At 38.0% G+C, this 18,199-nt stretch overlaps 1 protein-coding gene across 5 annotated transcripts in view; it reads left to right on the forward strand.

The window, feature by feature from the left end:
• Positions 1-18,199, forward strand: part of SPIN1 (spindlin 1) — a 63,784-nt gene that overhangs the window by 15,515 nt on the left and 30,070 nt on the right. For 4 of the 5 annotated variants that reach the window (XM_064176823.1, XM_064176820.1, XM_064176821.1 and 1 more), the window contains one exon: positions 13,864-14,089. The exons of the other annotated variant lie outside the window; for it this stretch is intronic. In XM_064176823.1, the coding sequence (XP_064032893.1) occupies positions 14,038-14,089 (52 nt within the window). In that variant the 5' untranslated portion in view covers positions 13,864-14,037. The remainder of the gene's footprint in view (positions 1-13,863; positions 14,090-18,199) is intronic. 5 annotated transcript variants of the gene reach the window in all.

An 18,199-nucleotide genomic window follows, 5' to 3' on the forward strand; every position in this document is an offset into this window, starting at 1 on the left:
TGAAAAAAATCTACCTAATTTAACCTACCTGCGGGAGACACAAGTATAAGAAACACATTGTACATGTGCATTGAGATGTAGTTTTTGTTGGGAAAGTTATTTTCTTCAAATGTAAAAAACTGTTGTAGGTAAAACTTAAATTAGTTTTTCATTCAAGTTTCATCAATAACTGTAAAGGCAAATGGAAGCATGGTTACAAAATCTTAAAGGAATTTTTGTCAGCATTTAACAGTATAAATGGACATTATAAATAGAAAACACAAGACTTGGAAAATATGCTTTAGCTGAAATCAGTTTGAACTTTCCTTCAAGGAAGCACCTTAAAATAATAGACTATCAGTTTGAGGACTTTCTAAGGCCTACTTCTCTAAGGTGCTGTTTTATTAAATCTGTTTTGGAGAGAGGGAAAGGACTTTACCTGTCTTTGAAGCCTTCAGCACATACAGATTAGTTCAGGAATAGTTGGAAAGGCTACAGATGGATAATGTAGATGTTTTTAGGAAAAAGTTGCTTCAGTTTTTATGACTTGGTAACAATTGTGGGTTTGGTGGGTTTTTTGGTGTTTTTAAGCTAGTTTAGAAAATTATAATAACTCAAACAACTTGAGAGTCCAGTTTAATCTACGAGGTTTGTTCATTTGGGAACTTTTTTTGCATGACAATTCAATGATGTGGGCTTGCGGGTCATGTTTTCTACTGTTAGGGAAATAAATTGCTTTCTTCAGTTGTAGAAAAAAACAACCTCTACAATCCCCAACTCTACCATTGCTTCTAGAAAAACCCCCTTTTGTAACACTTGCCACAGAATAATGCTCTTACCTTTTCCTGTTTAAAGCATTATACTGGATTAGTAGGAGACCACAGCAGAGGAACTTGGTTCTAGCCAGCTTTTCAGGTAGTGGACAGATTAAATGTAATGTATTTTATAACTTCCATGTTAGAAGATTGCATAAGCCAGATGCTAAAACAGATGATCTGGAGAACCTTCTGGCTTTGACATTAAGCCTAGAAAAGTCAGCTGTTTTCCTACAGCACTATCAAGACCTATCCTTATGTATGACTATATTGTAAGGAGGTAAAACATGCCTGAGGCCGAATTACAGTAACTATTAAAAACAAACAAATTCCGCAAAAATCAACAATGTACTTGCATTGCTTGTGGAACTAGATGCCATGAACGATACTTGTGCTTCTAAAGGCCTTCTAGAAACAGCTGTATTTGTAGAAAATCTCAAGATGGCTTTTGTAATAGTTTGATCCTATGAAAAAGTGTCAGAGGGAGATACTAAGCTGATGAAAAATTTGGCCAAGTGTTCAGTGCAAGAGTTTATGCTGTCACAGGTTGCATACATACCATGTAGAGTAGAGAAAGTTTTGTCTTAGTTGTGATAAAATATACTACTCAGCTCTGAAAGCTTCAATTGCAGAAAACAGGGAAGAAACTTGTGTAGACAGTAGTCCTATACTTTATACTGTTTCAGAAAATCAATGAATATTGAGCCGATTTGAAAGACTAATATTACATGACTGACTCTTATAAAAGGGAAACTCTCCCCTGCATATATAGAACAGGAATAGATTTCCCATACATCTGTGACTTATAGCTACAAGGCTACAACTGGTAACCGTGATTATTTTATTTAACAACAAAACAGGAAAGCATTATTCTCTTTAGAAATGTTGGTTATTTTACTTGGTATACTTCAGGACTGTCCCTTGCTTAATGTATGCAGTGTACTTATCGTCATGTGGTAATTGTTTCATATTCAGCTGTAGCAGGTCAGGTTCTTAGTGGATTTAGAGTCTTCTAAGTGCATAAGGTGAAAAGGTCACTTTGAATTAAACAATGTAGTTCTTTCTCTTGATGTGCAAAATAGTGCATCCATGGTTACAGATATTTGGAATACATTCCAACCAGTACCTGTTTTCCTTAGCTGTCTTTCTAAATGCTTGCTGCTGAATGCTGAGGGAAGTCAACTATTTTCAGTTGCATGTTCACTAAACAAGGGAGAGAGATGGGTGAAGTTAGCATTAGTGCAGTGTTTGCCAGGACTTTGCTTCTTAACAGTATTATTTTTTTCGTTGATTTGTAAAGTTACTACTTTAACCTGGAAGGAATTTTAAAAAAATGCTTCCAACTTTCTAAGACTTCCAAGAGCTGTCCATTATCTCATGAAATTAGGTTAAGAACAGTATGTGGAAGCTCATCAAAATATGTTGGTGTAAGATTAGGGATTAAAGACAGCCTTTTTTTTTTCTCGTGTTGGACTGGTGGGATGCTAGTGTAATAGTGAAATACTTCTAAAGAACATGTGAGAATTTTCTGGTACTGGAGGACTATGGTACTTTGAGTCTGTCCATGGTTATTTTTAAAATGAAAGCTACTTCATATTTGGAAGAGTTTTTTTGTGGTTACTTTTGACTGCTATTAAGACTTGCATCTCTTATTCTGCAGTGGTCCCAAGAGAATATTAGAATGAGGAACTATGTAAAAAAAAAATGCATCAGCTGATTGAAGTGGTCTTTGTCAGATGACCAGGGTAATTTTTCTATAAAACATTGGCAGAATGGCTTAAGAGAAGTGCGAGAAAGCCTGGAGGCTGAAGTCAGAATGGTAATGCAGAAAATATGAGACAGCGGTTGGGAGGTATGATCTTAGAGCTTACAAAGAAGTGAAAGAGCTCTTGATTTGCTTTAGTTCAGTATTATGGAGTGGCAGATAGCTTTAGAATGATAGCAGAGTCACAAGTGATTTCGTCAAGAGACTTAGCCAGTCTGGAAGAGTAACTGGTATGTAACAAATGTAGGCAGAGTCAGGCAAGGTAGATAATGACAGTGGCACAGACTTCTTAACATGATAGCCTCAATGGCAGCTCTTTCAATAGTACTTCTGTTGTGTGCTTTATGAAGCTAACTCACCTCTAAAGCAGTTATTATCCATGTACTTAATGTATTGAAATGTGAGAAGAGTGAACTCTGAAGAACACAGAAATGGTTGTGCTTTTCTAAAGAAAGCCATGTAAGATTGGAGTGATATAGATATAACTGATGTCTCACTTTGCCTTTAAAATTTGTCAACTGAAATAGCAATGTCAAATTCCAAGGGCGAAAAAAGTCATGATTTCTTTAAGAGAAACGTTTCTCAGTGTCGAGTAAGTTCAAAAAAAGCCTGAAGTTTATTTTTTTTTAAACTTTTGAAGAAGCATCTCTGTTTAAAAAAAAAAGTGGGATATATTTTCAGACTTTGATATCTGTATTAATCATAGTTATTAGGTAAGGCTCAGGTACTTCAGACTATTTTCCAGATGTGCTGTGTTGTACACAGCCTCTTTGCTTTGTGTTTAGTTGGCATATTTTTTAGCAGATTTTTTCTTATTGCTTGCAAAGATGAAATCTAAATAAATTTTAACTTTAGCAGCTTTGGCTGCAGTAGTTCATAGGGTATCTCAATTGTGGGCTGCATTTTGCAGCATTCTTGCTAACAGAATTTGCTGCAATAAGGGAAAACTGTCTCATAGTTTCAACATACATATTGTGAAGCAAGGTTTTGTCATATTCTTAGATACTGGAGGGTTAGTAATGGCAGTTCCTACGGGTTATGCTGAGACTCCTACCTGCCTTCTCTATGCGGGAAGTTATTAACTTCCAGGTCTCTAATGAATCTGGCTTCAAATTTTACTTTAGTTTGCTAAGAATCGTTTGGACAGTTTGTTCTAGGGTTTCTTATGCCTGCCCCACAAGGAACAGAAGAAGCTAACCTGGTATATGAACTCTGGCTTTGCATCACTGAGTGTTGTCAGTTCTCTTATGACACATTAATATTCATGTAGACTATGAAAACATGTGTTCAAATATGCTCAAAATGCTGTCATCTACATGAAAGGTTCTACAAAGAAAGCAAGCCAGATACTCTTAAGGGGTACCTAGCAGATGAAAACAATGATATTTTGCCAACAGATAAATACTATATGAAGATTGGTGGGAAGGAACTGAGTGAACAAGAAGGAAACAAATAATATGACGGGTCTAAAGGTTGAACTACCATACAGGCTGCACTCCAGTACATGCATCTAGTTTTTGACTGCTATTATGGTCAGAAGTTACTGCTAAGTATTTGTAATGGCTTTAATCTAGATCAGAAAAAAGAGAAGGTAAATGGAAATACAACTGAGGTATTGCCTCTGCTTCACTGTTACAGATACTTTGGTAGCTGTTGGTCAGATAGCTGTTAGGCTTTGCCAGGCTAGCGGTTGACCTGCAAGTTGAGTGATCTTTCAGCAATATATCCTGGGCAGTTTCTTGTTCAGTCTCTGCCTCCACTTGTGGGTTAAATAATTGATATGCATAAACGGCAATGCATTTCATGGGAACTCCCTTGGAACAGTGTTTATGGCCTGCCACCTAAGGAGACTGTCACTTTTTGAGACCCACCTTCATGTTGAAACTGTAATTTGTACTATACATACTAAGGGCTATCAACCAGAGTGAGATGACATTGTAACTTGCAGCTGACTGGAAAGTTTGAAATAGTCTTTCTACTCCAGTAGGAATGAGATGCATTTTAGAAAGTGCCATCTTTTTCTGTTTCCAAGAAGCAGAAGTTTGATTCTAGATACCTACATTTTCAAAGAAGCAATTCCATCACGGGAGATTATGCCACCTTCAGGGCTTAATTTCTAGACAGATAAACTTTAGTAATCAGTTGCACTGACATGGTGCTGATCATATCCATTGACTGTTGTCTTGCACTGCAAAACATTTGGAAAATGTCACATTTACAATTTTTCATACATAGATTTTAAGAATGCAGTATGTAAGTGTGCTGCAGAAGCACCCTATATACTTCTGTGCATGCTTAACACAAATGCCCTAACCTTTTATTATATAATGCTTAGAACTAACTTACTGAAATTAATCTCTCTTAGCAGTCCAGGAATTTTTGAGGAGCAGAAGCAGCAAAATATGTCCAAATGGTATATACTATGTTCTTTCTGTAATTTAGAGTAGTTGTCCACCAGAGTAGTGTCTTACACAGTTATTTGGATTTGGGGTGTTTTGTTTGATATTTTTCCATAGAAAGTGAAAAGTACTACAAGGTGGTGTTCCAGGCTATTGATGGTTGTGTGCTGTAGTGTGCACAAGAATACTTTAACAACTTATGTAAGTGTAAGAGTAATAAAGACAGAATTAAATAATGTGTAACCTGTAACAATTTATTTAAAAATTAAAAGTGTATGCATTTGGACATGGGGCTGAGAGACCTGTTCTGTCTTGTGTGCTTATTACAAGTTAGAACTGTCATGTGGGAGTTCTCAAAATTAACATTGAAAGATGATACTCCAGTGCGGGAGGATGGTCATGAAGTCCCTGAAATTAAAGACAGACAAATTTGTTTAGATGTTGTGTAATGAAGTTCTTACTGCTGCCTTTAAGTGGCAATATTGCACCCTGTCAGAGTGTGTATCAGATTGTGTCTGTTGCCTAAACACTGTCTATGTTGGATTTAGTGAAACAGACTGCTTTATTGGTTTATGTTGTGAGGACAATGCAATGAAAATCATGAACTATTCTGTTGTCTCAAATTTTGTGAATTGATGAGGAAGAAGACAAACATGGGTAGGAAACTCTGGAGGTTAAACTTCCAGACTTTCTCTTTGTGGTGGTGTTTTTTTTTGTTTGTTTTTTGTTTGTTTGTTTGTTTGTTTTGTTTTTTCCTCTCTCGTGTGAACATTTTGAATGCAGCCTTTGTGAGCTAACATTTGCATGTGTTTCTGTAGAACTAACTTTACTAATGCTTCAGGCTGAATAGATAAATCCTCCATGTCTTGCCTGGAATACTGGGCCTGTGCTGAAAGATAGTCAACTCAGTTTGCAGGAGACAGACAAAAAATGTTTCTGTCCAGAGGAGAGAGATTTGTTCTTATAAAATTCCCATGTTGTGAAATTAAGGTACAAGTGAGACCAAATAGCAAAAGCAAGACTATTTATTGAAGGATAAAGTGAACAAAACAGACAAAAGAGAGAAAAGGATGAAGAGAGGAGAAAAGCAGGAAAGAGATTATATTACCATCAGCCAGAGGAGGGGATAGAAAGTTTTCCAAAGTCCAAGTGCTTTTCACTTTGTGCTGCCCAGGGATGTTACCGGTGAGTGTTGTCTTCAGTGGAGTTCTTCGGTGGAGTTCCTTTCTTGAGCAGGCATTGCTCAGTTCTTTCTATACAGTTTTTAGTCAGAGTCTTAGGTATGTGTCCAAGTGTAGCCCCCCAGGAAGTATTCCTGTATATTCTCATGCATTGGCAGGGGTTGGGCAACAGGGAGGTGCCTTTTACCTGTGCATACACTAAATACACATCAAGGCTAGTCAGGCCAGGTGGCAAATCTGTTGCATACTCTGGAAGCCTTTTAAACCATCTTCCCTTTTTGAGGTAGCTGATGTGTAGAGGTGGCCTCGACTTTGTTTGCCAGCTCCAAATTTTTGCCCCTAGTCCCTCATTTCAGTACACATCCCTAAACATTCAGGCAAACCACCTGAGCAGCTGTTGTGTAGGAGTGGGGGGAGCAAAGGTGATCTTTGTTGATTTACATGTACAAGAGAGACAAGATCAAGACTCTCACAATGGTTTAGAAAAAAATTACTCGAACTGTTGCCTGAGACAGGTAGCTTTACAAAGAATACTAGTTTTATACATCTTTTATCTAATTTTAGAATTATTGGGATAATTCTTCAAAATAATACTGATGATATTTTTTTCTTATACTACAGTATTTTCAAGTTTAGGTTTCCTATATTGTCAGCTTCCCTGGTTTTATGCTGTACTATGAATTTCTTGGGTTTAGGATTTAACAGCAAACCCTTTTTTGCTCTGTAGTCTGGTATCATCTGTCCATTTGTTTGTTAAAACATTCTAATAGATAACTATTTATCACACTGCAGTTTTTACTTACCTCTCTTTCTATATAGTTAACACAAACTTAAAATGCTAGAGTTTGCTGAAAAATTAAACGTTTGTATTTGACTCCAAAATTATTATAAAGCATTGTAATCTGATCCTTAGAATTCAAGTGCATATATGAAGTGCTTCCTCTTTAACAGTGAACAGAAGTCATGTTAAGATTTCATGTGCAAGAGGTAGTTTGCACAAATACCAAATTCTTCCAGCCTTCTGCTGAATGATCAGAGTGGTTTTGTTGGAAGGGACCTTGAAAACTTACCTAGTTTAACCCATTTGGCATCATCAGGGACTAGATAAGGTTGCATTTCTGTATGTGTATGTATGTATGTGCACAGCTGCATGACAGTGCTGTTTGTTTCTACACAGTACCAGACAAGTAATACAGAGATGGAAGAAAATGCAAAGGGAGGGATAGTAGTACTTGATTGGAGGTCTTTCAGCTCATAACTGTAGCTGAAATGTATTGCTTTTCCTCATTGTCACCTCTAAATGTCTTGCATGTTAAGAGGTCACATACTGTAATCTTCTTTCTTAGACATCAGCTGTTACTACCTGCACAAAATCCTATTGATAGCATAATGTTCTTAATAAACACTTAAGCCTCTAGGGTACTTGAAAACAAATATGGAATTTAAGCAGCTGGATTCTTGTACCATAGGCAAGTATTTGGGGTTTTTAGTTCTGATTTGTTTTTGTGATGGTTTGGGTGTTACCTGCCTTGCCTCCCGCTCTTACAAAATCATCAGATGAGCTGGAAATTAAGAATGAAGCTGTATTTACAGCTTAGCACAATATACAAGGTTACATACACAGATATATACAGTTATATACAAGTTAAAAGTTGTACAGAAACACTACTCCTCCTAGAAACAATCAAAGTCCCCAAGAGGGCTCCCAATCCAAACCCTCTTTCCCTCCCTTCAGAAATAACTATATCAACCCATGTATATCTCACGTGATAAATGTGGAGATCTGAGGGGAGATGTCAAAAAAGAAAAAAAAAAAGACGAGGTTAGAGGAAAAAGGGGTTAGGTGGATTAGAGAGTAAAAGGCAGAGGCAGCCACAGAGACCAGACCACCAGAAAAAAAAAACAGCCCAAAGTGAGAGCTGAAAAGTGTGTGAGAACTGGCAGTCTTATCTGTATTTTGACTAGTTGAGTTTCTCAGCAGAAAACTGAGGGATATGTATTACTGTTGTTCTTTTTCTTCTCATAGCTAAGGATTTTATTTCTCTCAGTAAAAATTAGCCTCAAACCAGCATTGGGGTTTTTTTGTTGTTTGGAGCTTTTTTTTGTGTAGTGTGTAGTTATTGTTGGTTTTGTTGTCAGCTTGTTTCTATTTTATCTGGGAATAAAGAAGCACAAAATAAATTCAGACCCATATTTTTATTCCCCATATTATTTATGGGATCTTTTGCCGTGAAGGTTCCCTTTGAGGAGCAGCTTATGGAGGGCTTGTATAGGACAATTCTTTCTGTTTGTATGGTTAGAATTATGGAACCTGAGCAACATACCTGCTTTGCATAACTTGTTGGTGCTAAACCAATGGTACTACTTCAACTGAGATGTACTAAGCTGAGATGTGGAAATAAAATGCTACTTACTGAGGCGTCTCTTGAACCAATACATTTCATTTTGGAATGGCTCCTTCCACTGAACAGTCTGGGGAGGTGCATGCAAGAGAGTATTTTAGATACCAAAGTGACAGTGTCCTATCCCAGCAGGTGGTGCCAGAAGACCTGCTCACTGGTAGCCCCACCTGAGGAGATACAAGCCTGTATTTAATGCCAGAGGCTGTATACTCTGACTATGTGAGTGTGCTCCTAAGGCATGCTATTACTTAATACCTCCTGCTCCTTCCAAACTTTTACCCTTAAAGCAATGCCTCAGCAAATAGTATGTTATTATTTCTTTATGTTCATTATGGTGACATTTAGGTATGTGTGTCGAAATGAAGCACTTAACTTCCTGGTTTTTGTGCTATTACTTACTACAATTGCTACCTTTCTGTGTTACTGAATTGCTATGGGTAGTAGTAGGGTCATGAAGCTTTCACTAGAATGTAGTAAATAACATTCTGCTGTGTGTTGCAGTGAAATGCATATAATTTGGTGGGAAAACAAGCATGATTGTTAACAGCAAGTTAAGCTAGAGAACTACATTAAGTGTTTACACTTGCTTTCTGGGGGGAAGGCTTATGAAAATGTTTAAGTTTGTAAAGGGAGTTAAACTGATCTATAGGGAATGCTGCCCTGTATGTGCATGCCTGTTTTTCCTTTTGCATTTATACTAAAAAAAAATTAACCCAGCTAAATTTTTCTGTATTAATATGGCATCTTCCTTCCTACTCTAAACAGAATGGTTGTACTACTCTTATTAAAATCAGTATGGCCGTCATTTTATGTGATGTGCACTTTTAGGCTAATTTTATGTGAAACATGCAACAATACTTAGACACCTATCAAAGCAGTCCTCTGATTTCCACATTGTTATAAACGTGCTGCAATCTAGGAAGACTTATAATGAAAAGCCTGTCTTTATATGAAACCTGCAGCTGCACTGCAGGTAACTGATAGGCACACTGATAGACAGTGACACTTCTAAGTTACTGACCATCTGCAAAAACTAGTATAAATTGTTTTGAATGTGTCACTTTGGATCTGAAAGAGTTAGTTACATCAGTTTTGCTGTATCTGCTGCTGTTGATTGTTTCTTGACTCGCGTACTTCCAAATATGGAGTTTCTACTCTTCCTAAAGGCATATATTATTGTTACTGGGTATATAAAAAGAATGGTTTTTGTTCTGCATTTCCTGTTTCTGTGTGTGCCGTGAAGGCAAGGAATTAACATGGCCAAGTCAGGAATTATAAATAAATAATTATTTCATTTTCCTGGAGCCCCATCCCCAGAACTATATTCAAAAATTAGTTTATTAATAGATTCAGTTTGCTTGGGAATTTCTTCCCAGAAAATGTTATAGGTAAATTCAGATATTTAGGAATTCAGGAGATGGAGAAGGCTAAGCTATAAACACAGCTTTACCCTACTATTAGTCAGGCTGAGCAGAAGATTAAGGGAACAGCATGTCTTACAGGGGTGAGGTAGGCATTCAGCAATGATCCCTTGCTGGATTCCTTGGCAAGATCAGCCTTCTGATGTTGCAGGTAATATCCATTAATAGAGATCCACAGCACAGAAGTCTGAGGTGAGTTGCAGAGCCACCAAACTCTGAAATGTCTCAAGCACTTCTTCCTGAGTGGGATGGTCATGGAACAATGCTGCCCTCACAGCAGCAAGGGAGAGCCAAAACAGCTAGGGTCCCACAATCCAGGAGGCCGCCAGGAAGTTGGCTACTGATAGGGTCTGAAGAAGGGCAGTGCAGGTGGCACAGTCTCTCTCTCTCAAAGGACCCCATGCTTGCCAAGGCTGCAGGTTTGCACAAAAGGGTGCAAAAGTGGGGAGAACTGTCCAGAAGCAGGGACAGGATAAAACAGGTAGGAGCTGTCCAAAAGCAGGGATGATCCAGTCACAACAGGAACTTGTCCTTTTCAGTGGCTGGGGACTCTCAAGGTGGGGACTCTTGCTCTGTTTATTCTTTTTCTAGACAGAATGTCCACTTACAGTTTATACTGGGCATGAAAATGCAGCCAGCCACCAGCCTGGAATTCCACACAGATGAGCCGAAGTGCAGAAAGGCACCTTTTGCTGCCTCCCCTCAAGCCCACAGGACAGGGGGTGGGGAATCAGTTTTTGTGCCTTTCTTTTCACAGTCAAACCCACGGAGTGAGAGGGAGAAGAGAGGAATTTGGGGTACCTTAGGACAGTGTGGAAGTTCTTCAAGACTTGTAGTAAAATTGAATAATAAAGTTTTGCATTTTGAGAGTTAGTTTTTTAGTGATTTTACATATTGAGAGTTTAGTCTATTTGCATTATGGCAATAAATCCGTTTAATCATATTTAAGAATTTTAAGTTTCACTAGTTTTGATTTCTTCTTAAGTGATACATAGTTACATATGTTATTAAAATCTATATGTGCTCAGAGTTACATCACTTTATTGTCAGAAAACAGAGGGTTTATCCCTCTTTACTATCTTTAGAACAGTTACTGCAATTGAAATGTAGCTTGAATTCAGAATGCTGATTTGCGGAAAACTTCAGTTCAATTTGCTGTCAGCAAAAAATTTCAGTGAAATGTTGTACTAGTAAAAGTTACTGGCTTGCTTTCTAGAAAATCAATCTGAACAGCTGAATCAGGTTCTGATTTTGATAGGCTTGTGTGCTTAGATTCAGGAGCACAGTGAAACAATACATTATTAAGCAGTAGAAAATTGTTGTGGAGGCAGGGAATTAATGTGTCTGAGTCAGGAATTATTAAAATAGAATTCTTTTATTTTCCTGAAAATCCCACCCCCAAACTATATACAAAACTAGTTCGGGTTTATTTACAGTTTTTGCACTGCCTTCTCTCCATTCAAACCTGCAGGGGGGGAAGGAGAGGGGGGCGAAGAAAGGAATTTGGAGTGCTCTGGAACACAAATGAGTTATGACATTAAAAGGATTAGGAGGTAGTTTTCACTTTTAGAAATGTAAATGTTAATATACCACATAGTAATGATTTAGGACATACCATAAGAAAGAAATAACTGGTAGGAAGCTAAAATACCACAGAGCTGTGACTTTGAAAACATAACTGCTTGACAGCCAGTGAAATTAAGATACTTATGTAGTAGTTTCTTTTTGTCATGAATTTGAGATACTGGGGTGGAGTGGGAGTATGTGATGCACACAGGTGCTATGAAATAGTTACAGCTTTTTGAATGGTTTAAGAGATTCAAAATCTGAAAGACTTTTGTGGTTTGGGATGGCGTTTGTGTGGTTTATGGTTTGGAGGGTTTTTATGTGGTGAGGATTGAGGATTTTTTGTTTCTTTTTTTCTAAAGTGGAATAATGCAACACTACGTTACCATTTGTTCACAACTACTTCCTCTTCTGGAGGAAGAAGAATGCTCTACTTACACAGTGCAAATGAGACAGACTATGATATTATAGTACAACAAGCACTCTGCTTTAAGAGTGTTTTCATAATCAGTGGTGTGTCTGTACTATACTAACAATTCAATCCATAGTAAGGTTTTTTTCAGTTTAGTAAACCTTATATTAAGGTAGTTAAGCAAGATAATTGTTTCCTATTTTGTCTTCAAGAGCTTTTGAATGTTAGCTATTGTTGCCCTGGTATTGTTCAGGATTTTTGTTTATACACCAATAGATTTTAGGGAGGGATGATAAGAAATAAGTTCCTATAAATCAGTTTTAACTTTACTTCCTCACTGTGAATGTTAGCTCTTCCAAACGGTACTTCATAAAAACTGCCAGTTGTTAACTTTGTCTCTCAGTTGCTGTTTTTTCTGTAGCAGGATACTTCTTTGTGGTGTTCAATCTTACTACAAGTTAGTGAGTATGATTCATGGGAGAGTTGACAAGTGTTGTTAGATGTAAATGCATTCTTCTGCCTAATGATTTTACTTGAAGGCATGTTCTTTTATGTTCCCATATTCAGTAAGGCATAAACATAAGGTACACTTTCTATTTTCCAGTCAGGTGAATCACTATTTATTGGCATCTCTCTCTTTAACCCATGAATGAAAATTGACAGCAGGTTCTAAAACATTAGAGAATGTGATAGCAATGGCATTTCATAAAGAAATGAGTCTGAGAAGGTAATCTGACCTCACTTGCTTTAACTGTATGCAGCAGCGCATGCATACAGTTAACCTGCAATTCTTGAGATTTTGAGGAGAATGCAAGTTTCTGTAATTAAATCCTGAAAAAGAACTTAAATGGTTTTCACTTGCCTCCCACTCTAGAGAAATGTGATCACTAAATGTTTAGGAGTCTGAGGTGAGTTGTAGAGAGTTGTCTGCACCTTCTGCAGAACTTCATCAACAAATTTGTGGCTTGAGCAGTCATTGCAGTGGAACTGGTGATTTTAATAACCTTTTGTGTTGCGTATTTTTTTTAACCCACATCTGTAAAGCAAAGTTTACAGTGTGAGGGCGTTTTGTTTCTGTTAACTGGAAATACAGAGTTTGTGCTTTATCTCTGATGAAGGTAATGCAGTTCCTTTCCAGTTAGTAGTCATTCTTCCTTGCACTAAATACAGTGGGTTTTAAGAAGCTTTTATTTAGATAGGTGACTTTGCTATGTGGAACTGCCTTGTGAATATGATGGGAAAGTAGCAGCCCTTATATTTGTTTTGCTATATTGTTGCTTACATATCTTTTGTTGGCTAAACATTTTCAAAGTAACAATATAAAGGAACTTCCTAATGAGTAAGAAAATGAGCATTATTGTGATGGTTTGGGTGTTCCCCACCCCTCACCCTTTTGAAATACCCAGACTAGACTCAACTGGCTCTGGGAATATAAATGAAGCTATTTATTTACATCTAGCACAATATACAAGCAGGTATTTACAGTATATACAATTATATATAGAAATAAACAAGGTAAAAGGTAATACAGAAAACACAACTCCCCTCCCAGAAGCCTGAGTCCCCAGGAGGGGCTCTCAACCACTCCTGCACCTTCCCCCTGCCCCTCTCAACCTTACCCCAGTTCTGAGGAAGAATAGAGGTTCAGCCAAGGGGTTAGGAAGCAAAGGTGAGTGGAAGGTGTGTTAGAGAGATGTTGCTCAGTCAGCATCCCAGCCAAAGTGAAACAAAATGGTGAGAGTGTTATCTAATATTTTAATTTCTCCTTCCCAGACTCCTTTGCGAGACTCTGAGGGAAGCAGACATCACCACTGTTTTCCTTTCACAGCCTGTAATCTAGTTCTTCTCACCAAAACATTCTACCCTGCTTCAAACTAGCACAATTATATTGAAACTGTTTTTTTGTCTTGCTTTGTTTTTCAGAGTACTGTAATTGGAAGTGCGTCTTCTGTACTTGAGGAAGGACAAATTCATGATTGAATGGTGGATTAATAAGTAGCTGTCTTATTCAGAGTTGAAGAAAATAGCCACAGAGTTGGGAAGAACTGGATTTTCACCCTAGTACAGCAGCTTTGCTGCTCACTTAAACACAGATGAATGAAGACCCCATTTGGAAAATCACCAGGTCAGCGGTCCAGAGCTGATGCAGGTCAGATGATGTTCTTGTAGTTTTCTTTGATTTTAATGGGTAAAAAGTAGCTTTAATAGATTTATCATTTTTAATGCAGTAATGATTTAGTGAAGGTGTTGCCATTCCTATCTTAAAAGAATATTTTCTTTTGCTATAAAAGCAAATAAATTGAAAAGGCAAACGTAAATTCAGTTCAACAGTACAGATATAAGAAGTGTTTAATGTAGTATCAGTTTTATTACAACTATAAGTTTATATAGAATTCTAAAAGTCAGTGTTCTGGAATTACACTGATATACTGAGAGGAGAATTTCTCTTCACCCTGGGAGCACTGGAATGTAGACTTGTTCACTATATATGTGTAATTTAGAGAAAATTAGTGGGTTTATAGATTCTGTTCAATTGATAATTGCAAAAAAGTCTTGAAAACACTACAGAAATGCAAATATTGTTGCTAATGTGCATGCCCTCTAAACTCAAATAGCTTAGTCTAAGTGTTTTAAAGCAATTTATTTATTCAGATAAGGGTAAAATGAATAATCTATGACTAGACTTATTCAAAGTTTTGCAGCTTGAAAGACTAATGAATCTCGGTGTTCTGTGCTCTATAGTAAGGATGATCAGTGCTGATGCAAAAAAAGCATCAAGTGACCAATGAAGAATTCTTCTGTAGGTTGATACTTGGTCCTGTAAAATTAAGCTTTAGCTCTGCGTTCTGCCATGACTAGTATGGGACCAGGACCAGAAGTTACCACTTAGAATTTAAGAGTTTACCAGGTCAACAGTCTGAGAATGAAAAGGTTACAGGTAAATATTCTTGGTTATTAATTATTTGGGTTTTAATTGTCTTATGTTGGTATTACAATCTGTTTTGATGATTTTCTAAAAGTCTTAAGAAGCCAAGTAACTGTCAAGTATAATTGAGAGAATTCATTTGAGTTTCAAAGTAAGCAGGTAGTAGCACATCGTGGTCTCATCAGTCTTGTCCAGTACTAATCAGATACTTACCCATAGCAGCCGATAGTGGAAATTTTCTCTGAAATCCTTTGAAAGCCTCCAAAACAGTGCGATAGGTTTACATTAATTTACTGTCACTCACTTGAAAGATATTTTCATTTCAGAGGTAACTTTGGCAAATATATTAAATAAATGGTTTCAAAGTTGAGACCAAGCCTTCAACATCTGCTTCAGTGGTTTTGGTTTTCATTCTGTCAACTGGTGAGTCATCTGACTTCTTAACACTAGTAAGAACACCTATGGGAATAGAATTTCATTTGTAAAAGAAGAGCAGGCTTCGACTGGTATTTAAGTTAAGTCTTGTTGCCTTTTAAGCACTAGTTAAGGGCACCGAGCCCAAGTTGAGAGAACTTGGAATGCAAACTTTTGCAGCAATTTTTGAAAGAATTTTATCTAACGACTTCTAAACACTGAAAATATTAAGCTAGGGCATGTTACTTAAATATTGAGAATTTTTTGCTTCTTATTCATAGATGTCCTTGGAAGAGGCAGATTTTCTGATATTTGTTCATTGTAATTTATCCTGTAATTGGTACCAGGTTATATTGTCATGAATATTTGAGACACATTTCTTTAGATACCATTTTTGCTTTTTAGTATCTTTATGCAACAGCCAGTATGTCTTTATGTTTTTACTCTGAGTAGCTTTAAAACTGAGAATTCCTTAACATATTGATTCCAATTTTGTTGTATCATTGTGATTTAAATAGAACCCAAATTATACACATTTGACTTGCCCCAACTCTTGACATAGTGGCCTAAACTTAAGTTGCTGGCTTTCATCCTCTCATTGTTACATTCTTGAGGAAGATAGCAAATGACTTCCTTGCTGTTGTTTCTCCTCCTTGAAATTGTATTTGCTGAGCAGACAGACTAGATTGCTTTTACTGCTGGAGGTGACAGGCAGGAAAGGGCATATGGAATTTCCTGTTGTTCTTGTGTATATTGTGGATATGCATTAGAAAACAGTGCAGCAGTCATTAGGAAACTGCACAGTCCACTCTGCACTGAAGATTGGGCTTGGGACTTTGTCCTAATTTAAGACAGTCCTCTCAGAGGCAAGATTCAGCAGATGTAATTGGCTAAACAGACATATAAAAAGTATCCATGAAGCGAGAAAGTTTATCTCAGCAGTAGTTTCACTGATGGGGTCAGATTCTTCCTTTGGATGGTATAGCAGCTCCAGTAATTGAGTTCATTGGAGTTCATAAACTGATTTTTTGGCTGTAAAAAGAGGCCTTATGGTATGATAAATTAACATTCTATATAGCAAGTTAGTTGTTTGGCATTTTTTTTTTAAATTGTCTACAGGAAGAAAGCTATCAAAAGCATCACTGTAAAGTGACAAGAGTGATTTAGGTGGCAGCTCTTCCCCTTTGATAGAGGAAAAATCTGTTTATAAGCAGGTGAAGAGGTGCACTTCCTCAGTTCTGTGTTAGAAGTTTATGTGCTAGGGAGGAGTGACTTGTAGTCTTGAAGTTGTGGCAATGTCCTGTACATTAGAGTTAACAACTTAGTAGTAACCCTGTAGTCATGGTAGTATTTTGGTTGCGTTTGATGTGTGGGGTTTTTTTGTGTTTTTTGGGTTTTGGTTGGTTGGTTGGTTTTCCCCTCATTTGGGAATGTTAAGTATTTACCCTTCTTAAGTGATTACTGAACTTGGCAATTACTGTATTTGAAATGGTTAGCAACAGCAATAACAGTGGGGATGAGTGACATTTGTTATATGTAAGTGAGAAAAGATGGGCTTGACGGATTGGTAGGATGGCTGCATCTAAAGAGTTCTAGTAAACAACTCATTGCCCTTCTGGAAACCAGTAACAAATGGTGTCCCTCAAGGATCTGTACTGGGACCAGTACTGCTTGGTATCTTAATCAGCAACATCAAGATTGAGTGCATCCTCAGCAAATTCATAGATCATACCAAGTTGAGCAGTGTAGTCAATTCACTTGAGGGAAAGCATCTCATCCATAAGGATCTTGACAGGCTTGAAAAGTGGACTAGTGCAAACCAGCTGAAGTTCAAGACAAATGCGAAGTCCTGCACCTTAGTTGGGACAATCCCAAAATTGGTATAGACAGGGAGGTCAATCAACACCGTTAGGAGATTTTTTTGGTTAATTGCTTGGTGTGCAGGAGTTTGGCAGTTGGTCTTCTGGGATCAAGTAGGGGGCTTTGAGCTTGGGAGACCCTCTGGTGGGTCTTAAGATTCTGGGGACTCCCTGGTGCCTAAGGTGGCAGAAACACCTGTAGACGGGCAGATTTGAGGCCTTGGAGATGGCTTTGCATGCATTCAACTGGCCAGTCAGGGCAGGTGGCAATTGCTTGTCAGCAAGGTGTGAAACTATGAAAGACCAGCTTAGGGACTGCCTGAGGGATTGTTTGAAACCTGCTTAGAGACCTGCTTGAGAACTATCTGCTGGGAGAGGGGCAGGTTGCTCCCTGCTGTGCCCTATCTGCCTGCGCTGCCTGCCTCTCTGCCCTGGCATGCTCCTGACAGAAGGAGAGCAGGCTGCCACAGAGAGGGACGCATAGCTGCTGTCCGGTCTGGCCCCACTCCCACTCTCTGTTTGCGTCATCAGTGCTTGACCACCATGGTAGTTATTTGCAGTCTGCCAAATAAACCATTTTAGGCACTTGACTCTGTTTCGAGTCTTAATTATGTTATGAGGATGTAAAGTTAGTCATATTGAAGGTCTGATTTGGCATCAGTCAGGAGTTAAGCTCAGCTGCACCCAACACCAGCTGGAACACAAAGGGGTTTAACTTCTGCCAAATTACCTACCATTGGACTGTGACAAGCAGCTATGAGGCAGGTACTCATGAATGAAAAATTGTATGAGCCAATGCTATGCACTTGCACCCTGGAAAACCGTTTCTGTCCTGGGCTGCATCAGGTTAACAGCCATCAGGTTAGTGGAACTGATTCTGCTTCTGTTCTTCTCTGGCAAAACCCCACCTGGAGTTCTCAGTACAGAAAAGGATCTCTAGGAGTAGGCTAGTCAACTTAATCAGTGAGATCCAGCACAGCAGTGTGTGTGCCAATGCAGCCAATGGGAAGATAGACTACACCAATCGCAACAGTAGCAGATACGACTATGTTGTGGTAGG

The sequence above is a fragment of the Pogoniulus pusillus genome, chromosome Z (assembly GCF_015220805.1).
Source record: "Pogoniulus pusillus isolate bPogPus1 chromosome Z, bPogPus1.pri, whole genome shotgun sequence".
NCBI classification, from domain to species: Eukaryota; Metazoa; Chordata; class Aves; order Piciformes; family Lybiidae; genus Pogoniulus; species Pogoniulus pusillus.